Source organism: Etheostoma cragini, chromosome 7 (genome assembly GCF_013103735.1).
Source record: "Etheostoma cragini isolate CJK2018 chromosome 7, CSU_Ecrag_1.0, whole genome shotgun sequence".
NCBI classification, from domain to species: domain Eukaryota; kingdom Metazoa; phylum Chordata; class Actinopteri; order Perciformes; family Percidae; genus Etheostoma; species Etheostoma cragini.
This window is the reverse complement of record NC_048413.1, coordinates 22,045,317-22,056,602: the sequence shown is the minus strand read 5'-3', so window position 1 is coordinate 22,056,602 and position 11,286 is coordinate 22,045,317. Positions and strand designations below refer to the sequence as shown.

The 11,286-nt window shown below is 38.6% G+C and overlaps 1 protein-coding gene across 6 annotated transcripts in view; it reads left to right on the top strand.

Moving 5' to 3' along the window:
* The window catches only part of tafa5l (TAFA chemokine like family member 5, like), a 40,223-nt gene extending 30,737 nt beyond the window's left edge, over positions 1 to 9,486 (top strand). For 3 of the 6 annotated variants that reach the window (XM_034877334.1, XM_034877336.1, XM_034877338.1), the window contains 2 exons: positions 6,034 to 6,076; positions 7,688 to 9,486. Coding sequence is in view for 2 of the 6 variants with exons in the window: in XM_034877338.1 (XP_034733229.1) it covers positions 6,034 to 6,057 (24 nt within the window). In the remaining 4 variants the exon portion in view is untranslated. Of the gene's footprint in view, positions 1 to 6,033; positions 6,081 to 7,687 lie in introns of all 6 variants that reach the window. The other 3 variants (XM_034877333.1, XM_034877335.1, XM_034877337.1) reach the window with 1 other exon arrangement.
* Positions 9,487 to 11,286: the final 1,800 nt, after the last annotated feature.

Below are 11,286 nucleotides of genomic sequence, written 5' to 3'. Positions count from 1 at the left end.
AGGCAGTTCTGAAGGCAAAAGGGGGTCCAACCCGTTACTAGCATGGGGTATCTAATAAAGTGGCCGGTGAGTGTATATATATATATATATATATATATATATATATATATATATATTAAATGAAACAGTATGCACACAGTCCTCATACATATTGCATAATAATAATAATATATTAAATGAAACAGTATGCAAACAGTCCTCATACATATTGCATAATGCTGATGCAACACAACCAGTTTATCAAATACAACATTAGTCAACCAGAAATAGAGATGGCTCTACTGATTCATTATCTTAAGAGTTGTTCTGTTTCTGGAAAAATATCTGTGTTATATGTTTAGACCACTAATCTTCATGTAGTGATTTATATATGCTTCACGTTTGTGCCACAGAATAGCATTTTGCATATACGGTTGTAAAACAACAGCACTTTAAAGTGCCCATATTGTGCTCATTTTCAGGTCCATAATTGTATTTGGAGGTTGTACCAGAATAGGTTTATGTGATTAAATTTTCAAAAAACACTAAATTTTTTAGTGTACTGCACATTGCTGCAGTTCCTCTTTTCACCCTGTGTGTTGAACTTTCTATTTTAGCTACAGAGTGAGACATCTCACTTCTATTCCATCTTTGTTGGGAGTTGCACATGCGCCTAACCAGGTAAGGACCGCTAGGTAGTTAGTTGCCGAGAATGTGGGCATGCCACTCTATCACCTAGGCGAGCATTATAACGTGGGTCACAAAGTGACAAGCGTTTTTCACAGAAGTAAAGGCTGGACTAAAATAGAGCTCTTTGGAGCAGTTAGTGAACAGTGTTTTCTCTGGAAAATGGTAAGTCCCTTTGGGGTGGACTTTGTGCTTTTTCACTTTGCAAACCTATAAAACATTCACAATGTTTGAATGTTTGAACATAAGAAAGGAAAGGGAAAAAACAAAAAGCATAATTTGAGTACTAATTTGAGAAACTACATGTGACCACTGTTGGCTCTATGCTTAAGAAAAATGATAATCCTGCAGTCGGTACTGAAGAAAATGTTTTCAAAAGACAGGCTAAAAAAACTGAATGCTGCTGGTCGTGACTGCAGTGGTTACTGCAGGTCACCTCAATCTTTTATCTTTAAATGTGATTTCATTTTTTCAGACTTTTGATTCAACCAACTCTACCTTTATCTGAACAGCTCATACCACTGATGATATACTGTATAATGACAATATTTTTCATTATAATATTTTTTGCTTTTAAGCCTAATTTGCAGTTACATTAGCCTGGTGTGCCTTTGCTCTTATCTCTTATATGATTTGAGTGTATTTTGTCAGGCTATGTAAATTGCTGGCCTTTGTTCTTTTACAGCTCTTTTATTTGTCACACAGCTGCCTTCTAAACCTCTCGCAAACATATTTGTATTCTCAGTAGGATGCCATCTTTAGAGAAAGGTGGTCTATAATAGTGGAATTCCTTTTTTTCAGGTGCTGTAGCCCCGTGACCAGCAGCATTCATTAAGACTAAATCAAATGCATAATGAGAGACGTAAATAGGTTGTTTCTTAAACAGTAACTCCTTGTGCCGAAGGCTCTGAAGGATACATACAGTACAAATGTGCCCTGATTTAAAGGATGGGTTATTAATAGTCTTCTTTCTAACGCAGTGGGGAAATATTAGTGGGGAAATCACAACTGGAGGTCATTAGAGAAATGTTTGCATCTTCAAATTTCATTGAAAAAAGAGGCCAAAGCATTTTCAAATATTAGAAATGCATGCTGTGCACCGTGTCCTTCAATGCTCTGCTTGCTTTCATTTCCATTTGTAGTTTAAATTATTATATTCTGTGCTCCAGCAAGTAAATTCTAACAAGTGTACACAAATAATAGATCTATTTGAGGAATGTTGGGTTGAAAGAAGAAGAGTTTAGTTTTTTTGCAGCACTATCTGCTGAGAGAGATGCGCATCTGCAATTAACTATTTTTCATCCTGTCTTAATCTTAAATGCACCACCACTCTTTCTTTGATACATACAGTACATCAGACAAAAGAGCACAGCTCTTATGTTTTATGTTTTACTGGCTTACCTCCAGGCTTTCACTCATATTCGGTTTTGTGAACTGACGGCACTCCTGTCATATTGTGTCTGACTGCCTCTATCTGGATCCCCGGGGATAACATATTGTAGCCTGGCCGCTTTGCCTTTGGATGTACATTCATAAAACGACTGACGTTAAAACAACATATGTGCCCCGGAGTACACAGAGGTTACACTCGTTAAGCAAATATACTCTACTTTATTTTGCCTTCATTTACAGATCTTCTATTAATCAAGCAGAAAAGAAAAATGCACTCCTTTGGTTTCAGCTCATCTGTTTGTCGGATTCTGTGGCATGATCATCAGTCTTAAGGAGATAGCTTGTGGACGATGCAGAAAATATATTGAAATAGGTTGGATTGATAGAGATGTTCAGAAAACAGAGAAAGACCACCTTTCTATTCTCCTCTTTCATTTGTGTAATCATAGGTGTTGGGTTATGGAACATACAGTACATGCAGGAAGCGTCATGATTACATTTCTCTGCTCCCCTATTTAAAGTTCTGTTATTGCCAGGCTTTGAACTGCCATGCGAGTTTTACCATGCACAATGCTTGTGTCCCAAGCTTCGGCTGATGTGAAATTGTCAGAGCCATAGGCTACATTTCAACACAGGGTTTTTGTACCCTGTGTTATGCAGAAAGCCTGTCAATGGACTGGACACATCCAAGCATACTTAACCTATCCTATTTCATTGTTTAGTGCTGCTGCCTATGATGCAGCCACAGTTTTTTATTTTTGTCCCATTTATGTTGCTGTTGTCAACATAAAAACATAACCCGTTTCCAAAGATATAAAGGTATTACAATTGTTCGATTTTTGTTAAAGGTCTTAAATTGTATGTTACTGTATACTCACACTACATCCACTTTAATATGACATTATGCTCTCTTAATCCAACAATAAGTATTTCACAAACATATTATCAGCTTATAAAATATGATGCATTGTTAGATTAAACCCCTCATCAATGTATAAATATTTGAAATAACCTTCACTTTGACAAGCTACAATATCAAAATGCAGTTCACATGTTAATTCATCAGGAGTAACAGTTCAATAATATCATACGTAATCATGTAAAAGTCTGTGAAAGATTTTTCAAATGTATCTGTACCTAAACTAGATTATCCTGCAGCACTAATGTATCATTTACAAGAAAAATGTTGAATTTATGTTCAATGTAATAAATCAAGCCAGGTTCAAGAGCCTGTGTATTCATTATCCTGTTGTACAGAAATTTGTAATGTAACTTTAACGTTGAACGTTTGACTAATTACGCACTGCTACATGGTGGAGACCAAAACAGAGCAAAGAGGAGAGTTAAAATTGAACTTAACAATCACCAGGTTGCCAGACACAATACACCAAATAAGTGCTAATGCTGTTCTGTGTCTATTATTTTATGTGTGAATAAGCAATTCCATGATAACTTTAAAAGATTATAATATGTCAATGTTTACAACTGTCCCCAAGTCTAAAAAAAATAAATGAATGCAGCTTCAAAGTGCTTCAACTTTGAAAAACACTGCAAGGTATAATTTTTCATGCAGTATTTCCTTTATAGTAATGGTTTATTTTTACATTATTTTATACTATTTTATTTCAGTAAAGTATTTGAATGTTGGGCAATCAATGCTGGGTTATCTGTAGTTGTCCCCCCATAGAAATAAAGCAACAAATACAACCCAATGCTTTGTAACTACTGTATTGTTGGTTTTGTTTCTCTGAGATAACTCTAAATCTGATGCTCTGATGCTTTTGTGCATCAGGTTCATACTCATGACATGAACCATGCACTCAGGGTCTTCAGTAGGATATAGCTGTGCTTGTTAGCCTAATAACAACAGCAGTTCTAGTGGATGGTAATAACTGGGACCACTATGAGTCTCCAGTTGATGAAACCAACTAAGCCCTGGAGGAGTCCACTTATCAGGAGAGACCCTGGAAAAGATTTTTATTGTTACTGCAGTGCTGGCACAGCGCCTGTCTCCGTAATGGCTGGGTGGGCTGCTGGTGAGAATTTTGCGGCTTGAAGTGCCACTGAATATGCAGTCTCTGCTTTGTTTTCCCAGGAGCACTGAGCAAACATGCTGTCTGCTCTACCTGCAGTGGCTTTCCCTTCTGGCTACAAACATTTCTGGAAGTTGTATTGCTACCTTGGCGGCGGATTTTATTTGTGTAATGCGAGGCATACTGTTTCTTAAAAAATACTTTGATCCTGAAATATGCTGTTGATGATAAGGAAAGAAGTTAATTGAATCTCTTAATATTTTTGCCAATCTCTGCTGGCACTCTCTCAAAGATTCAGGCTGTGCACCTTATTTGAACTGGGAAACTTTATCATTTATGCACAGTGCTCAATGTTTACAAGTGGTGATGAAACTAGGGGTGCCCCAAGCTCAGAGACAAGGTCCAAATGTTTCAATTTCACCACAGCATAAGCAATTAGCAAAGCGCTGATTAGTGTGCTCCCGCTTAATTCTCTCTCCTTATCTGTGAATCTCCCTCATCCCTCGTGCCAGCGGGAGATGAATATGTGTTTGATGTCCTTGGATTCCTGTCTTGTAAACACCATAGGCGGTGAGCACTGTTTACCGGTGTGCATGGCAGGCAAACAGCCAGCTCTGGCTATTGCACAGTTTGTCCCGTGGAGGCCAAACCTTGTTACCCTTTTAATTAGTAGGAGCAGTTAATACTTCCGGCCGCTTCTGCCACCTCAGCACCAACTTCAAGAATCCCTCCAATCAATAGCAAGGAGTCCGACTGAGACAGGGAGTCGAGGGAGAGAAGGAAAGCAGCTCAGGTACATTCATGATAGTTTGAGGAGGGAAATCCGACAACATACTATTTTCTTTGAAGGAACTTTTGGGTGTATCAATATCTATTCTTTTTTTTCTTCCTTGTAAATTTAAAGGGAAAAAAAGGTCTCTGGGTTCATCATGCACATTCCTTCTCATCCAGTTTCTCTTCTCCTCTCACAATTCCTCTCCCTCGAAAATGAATGTTATCAAAAAGCTAAGGGTTCGCTCGGCAGATTCTATATTGCCCTTATAAGCTTTTATCCCTTCCAACAGCTCGCCCCCCATGCTCATTTCTTTTCTTGTTTTGATTTAAAGATGCAGTGGAAGTACTTAGCATTTAGATGACATGCTGCTGGAGAGGTGTGATGGATCAGCGCCTCTTCAGAGGACTGATTTTCTTCGACAGCAGCAGGGCCGGTCGGCCGGTCAGGCGGACAGAGCGACAGATCGCATGACGACAGGCTGGGCGGGAAGCAGAATACCAAGTCCACCTCGCTGCTGCATAAAAAGCCTTGCACAGCAGAGAGGAGAGCAGTGGCTGCTGGGAATGCCAATGCGCTACCCAGACAGCCGTTTAGCCTTGGTTCCTCTGATCGGCTAAACAGACCATTAGCTTCCTGATTATGATTAGCCGAGTCATTATCTACACAAAAGAGGCACATTCACCAATATTAAGAAGGCAGTGGAGCTGTTTTCTTCCTTCGGTCAAGTGAAAAACAATGTTTTCATGTTTTCTCTTACAATGAATATAGGAGGCAATAAGTTGTTCACAGAGAAACAAAGTAAAACACTGTTTATCACCCTGCCCTACAGGTAACGTGGTAACATTTTGTATCTGTGTGATGCCATTGATGGAAGAAAGAAAGAAAAGTGCTCTTAATCGTGAACACAGACAATGAGGTGGCCATTTCTTGCTTGTATTTTGTGGTCGAGGAGAGAAGCAGCGTCCTCGGAGGTCATAAAAACTGGTAGAGAACAAAATAACCTTCAGCTTCCATCGTCTCACCTTAGATATAATTGGAAGACATGCCATCTGTGCTTTTAAATGGGCATATGCTGCTATGCCTCCAATATGCTGAGGGAAAGTAAAAGAGTTAGTGAAGGCTGGCCCTCTGTTCCTCCAATGCTGACCTTCTACTTTTCTTTTCCAGCCTCTGCCCAAGGAGCCATCATAGGTTGCATAGAAAACAACAAGTATGTAAGTCTTTTATAATATATTTTATTTTAATTTGCTTACTAAGTGTATAACCATGCTTCAGTTTACTTACTTACAACTTACAGTTCAAGCAACTAAATACATTTTCATTGTTGCATTTTGTAAAAACAGAAATAACAGCTCTTCAGGAAATCTTGATGATCAAGAAACTTTAATTCCAAGATGTATAAAAGTTTAGTCTAGTTTAGTCTAGTCTCTGGAATAATTCAGCCGTTAGTGTGTATTTGCCATGTCTTTTTCAGTACTGCTCTCACCCCTGAGCTTAAATAAATCTAATCCAGGACCTGGAGAAGACCCAATGAGATCCCCCATTTCTCAGGATGCAGTCACTTTGATTATGCAAAAAAAGGGAAATCAAAAGGTGTTTGGGAATTTTTAAAATGCTTAAAGGTCTCATGATACAAAAATGTCACTTTATGAGGTTTTTACCATTAATATGAGTTCCCCCAGCCTGCCTATGGTCCCCCAGTTGCTAGAAATGGTTTTTTATGTAATTGGGGCTGGGGGTGGAAAAACACAAAGAAGGTACCCGAGGCGGTCAGTTTGAGTAGGAGAGCACGACTGCACTCGAGTAAGTAAAAAAGCTACTGTAGAAGCAGCTGTCTTCCACAGCGCCTACGTGATGACTCAAGAGATCATAAAAGTTGGTAGGAAAAGTTTTTAAATCTAACTCAGGAGCAGGTTAGCCTACCTCTGCTGGCAGGTTAACTTTACTTCCACAAACATTTCTTTTCCCTGAAAAACAAGGAAATCTAAAGATTAAACTAAATGTCCCTCCCAAGAACATTGACTAAGTATCTGTGAAGCTTTCACATTCTGCAAAACCACAAGCATTTGGAATCTGCATGCTTTATGTCCCCTGGCCAATATTCTAAGATTGATTTTCCCTCTTCCACCAAGAAAACAAAATGAATCACGAACAATTACCAAGGACAGGGAGAAAGGGGGAATTGGGGGCGTCATAAATATTTATTTGCTAGCCCTGGGAATTTGTGCAATTCTGTGTGGATTTGCCAACTCATATTTAAGTGTCTGAATGATTTATATGGGCAGTCCAGGGTGTCACATTTGTCCATTGTCACCACAAATAATTTATGTATGAACTTTTATGGTTTTATCCATGTAACATATTCATTGCAAAGTTCTATTATCATTCAAATGGGTTTCTTGATCAAGTGATTGGCTAAATTAAGTCATTGGCTACATAATTTCACAGGAGGTGAACTCCACAAATGTACAACAAATAAAAAACCTTTATTCTAGTAGATTTTCTTTTCTGTATGTAAATTAAATGATAAGTAAGTGATATAATAAATGTATTAGCTTCCTCAAATGAAAGCCAAACGTACAATTAGAGTAATCTCTATGTGCATATTTAACCTTATTTTGTGTTGCAGTAGGCTTTGTGTCAATGTGGTGGTATTCAGTTTGGAGTTGTCTTTGGTAAAATCTTATGGAAATGATAACTACATTTGACCTGGTAAGATTACCAATGGGACTTCAAAGGTTAGATGTTTACGTAAGAAGGTTCATTGTTCACACCTGTCTAGTGATTTTAATCTTTTCCTTTTCTTTTTTCTCTATTCCAGATTCATTGACATCCATGCTACAAAAGGAACTGAGGCCAGTCACTACACCACAACATTGTATCCATATACTTATGACACTCCCAAACTTTACACCAGGTTTGACCTTCAGTAAAAAATAAATTATAATAATCCAGAGCTTTTCCACCCACCACAGTGAACGACTCTTGGCAGACACTTCTGAGAACTCTGAGAAGTCTCATGTGAACAGCATGGTACACCATTGGCATTAAATCTTTACCGCAGCCAAATTTGTGGACACATCATCGAACAAAATCCCTGTGAGGAACATTTATCAACAAGGCAGTGGAATATTCATTGAAGTACATTACCTTTTTTTGTCCTTGCAATTCAACATCACGTCTGCAGAGGATGGCTCCTTGAAGATTTAGACTTGTCAGAAGGTGTTTCAGAAGTCGGCCCCTTCATCTTGTTTACTATTACCGCTGGGAAGCCGTCGAGGGTTATATTACAGACAAGTTTCTTTAATGACAGCTCCCTGCTAAAGAGTCATGACTTTACAGAGGTTGAGAAAGGCTTTATTGTCCATTGGATTCTTTCTCTCATTTGGCCGGGTCAAAATCTCTGCATACACACACACTGGAAGGAACGTTGTGAAAAAGCATGAAACTCTATTGGAATGTCCCAGAGACGACTCAATGACTGAAGGTCATGAGGGTAAAATGTGGACATTTTGGACGACTTACCTTATAACTTATGTTTTTTATGTGGTGCCAACATACAGTAGACTAGAAGAGTAGATTTTGTCAATGAACCTTACACATCTTGTACACATCACTGGGAGCATTTAGCAGAAGGGGACCCCTCATTTAATGGTCTACACTTTGTTGGTGCGTGTGTGCATGCGTGTGTGTGCGTGCATCACGTGTGCGTACTTGCATCTATCCATGTGTGAATGTGTGTATACATGCTTGTGTGCCTGTATGTTAGTGAGCGTGCACATTCAGATATACACTGTGAAATAACTCATATTCAATGCATTATTCATACTCTTGTATATTTTTTGGACACGCCCAGACCAGAGCTTAACATCTGGCAAGAGAAGCATTTGTGATTTTACAGATGTTGGATCTCATTTAAATCTTTATGGATGAATCCCGGCTTTGCCTTTTCTTTTCTTTTGTGTCTTGTATTTAGTACATAGAGATATTTATATTGGGGAAATATTATTAAAACTGGGGACAGATCTGCAGTATGTCACATAAGTTAAATTCTGTAATTAAAATCAATGCGTAATTAAATGTATTCAGAATCCTTGTCTAAATTGACTATACTTTGATGTGAAATGGTTTGGCCAGCTGGACATGCTATTTGATAATTTCCAACGCTTGATATATTTGAAATTGTGTATTTAATTAATGTATTTTATGTTCTGTGTGTCTCATTCCAAGAGGAAGTAAAGAAAAGGAGGAGCACAAGAGGCATTCTTCTGAGAGAAGTACAAGAGGTGGACACAATAACACGAATACCAGTTACGATAATACCACATATTTCCAAAACAGAAAATATGATCAAACACTTTCTAAATACCACAACCTAATAAGCTATGGTCTGCAAGATGAATGAACATCCTCAAGTCTACAAAAATAACCTTCACAGAGGTAGTGTTTTTTGTAGGGCAATTACAATAGTTTGCACACTATTGTAGAGGTGTTCCTGTTAATATGTCTACACCCTTTTTTCATTTCTTTGTACTAAAAAAATCTGTACATCTCCATCTTACTGTATGCATTTGAGTATATAAAGAGAGTGTCCGCTCCCAGGAGCTGCGGAGTGTGTAATTGGTGTGTGTGTGAGTGTTTTCCAGGACAAATATAATCTGTGTTGTGAGAAAATATCAATTTCCACCTGATTTCATACTTTTAAGTTCATGCTGCTTTTATTCATCACTTCTTTGATTTGCACTCACCGTAAATACTGTGCCCCTTTGATTTGAGCCACTGCTAGTGCAGGAACTGCTGCTGCAGGGCAGTGGCAGAGTACATCTGTCTGGATTTTAGGAAAATCTTAATAGGAACGCAAAAAACAAATATCTAGACCTCTACTGGTCTAAAAATTGTTAACATCTGACAGTGGGTGAGTGTTTCTGCAACTTCTAGCGTTGAGCCGCCAACTCTGAACCTTTGTTGCTCTATGTTAGAGGGACGATCTAGTGCCCCAAGCTGAGGGAGTGTCTTCAAATTGTAAGGACTGTAAATGCCTTTTGTGGTCCTCAAATGTGTATATATTAATATTTTATACTTTTATGTCACACTGTCCTTGATTTGAAAGAGGCTTCACTTGAAAACTGCAATACTACAAGCCAATTATTTTTCTAACAGGGACACAGCAAGGGTATCTAAGAAAAACTGGAACAACTGTAAAAGAACAAACTTTTCTGTGAAGACTCAAATGAAACTGGGTAACATTTTCTATGAAGCCCATGTGTATGATGCATTATAATGTAGACTACTGTATAATGCATTATTACAGCTGGGTATTACCCTGCAAACGTTGCTCCATATCTCCATTTGAGGGGTAATCTACAATAAGGTATGCAGTATTAAAGAATAACACATAAAGTGCAGGTATGGAAAAATAACGCACAGTGTGGAGTGCGTTCTTTTTCTGAATGATGCATCATGAATTGACCGCACTTCCCAGGAATACACAGCTAATATTTTTTCTTTATTCTGGCCAAAAATATGCTCTATATCCACGAAGTTCCAGTTCTGGGATTGCTCTGTTGCCAACAGAAATTCCGCCGGAATTCACTCTTTTTGGCCTAATTTCTGTCCCCTTCCACTTTCTTTGTGTTGGAATTTTAAACTCTGGTCGATTAATGAGGACTATGGTTAACTGCTCCTCATATATCTGCAGAGTAAATAAAGACAGCTAGCTAGACTATCCGTCCAATCTGTTTTTCTGAGTTTTCTGTTTCAAGACTAAAAAAACCTTTGAACGTACAGATGTTCCACCAAAATAGGTTCCTTCCCATGTGTTATTTTGCAGCAGCATTGTGGCTCTGCCTGGTGCTTAGCGCCACTCAAGACAATTGTGATTTGTTTAAGGAAATGTCAATAAACCACAGCAGGTTTTTCACCCATCCCAGAATGCTGTGTGGACTTGCCAGACCCTCCTCTACAGCGCTGTGGAGGAAGGTCTGGTAGGGCGAGACAAGGAAATAATGTTTAGCCATGCTTTCTATAACCATTATAGTGTTCTTTTGCTTTCCACAGTAGAACATACTAGAAACAGGTAGGCTAATATTTGCTATAAGAAAGGTGAAAATTTAATACACCTACATGCAGCCTCATCAAGAATATTATGTGCTCCAGTTGGCTTTAGAAACGCAGACGTGTGGTTTCTGTGTTTGCTGCCGAGCCACTATTCCCACTCAGCTCCTACTCAGTTAGAGAAGCTCTTTCAACGAGGCCCTGCTGCTGCTCTCTTCCATTTTGAATGTCTGTCTTGCTGTCTCAGGGTTTTAAGTGGTGGTTGCTGTCAGGATCAACAAATAGTACGAAGGTGGTTTGAGCTGAAAAAACTGAGCTGTCATGAAGCTATTATAGCGAGCTTAACTACACTTTGCTGGAAGAACC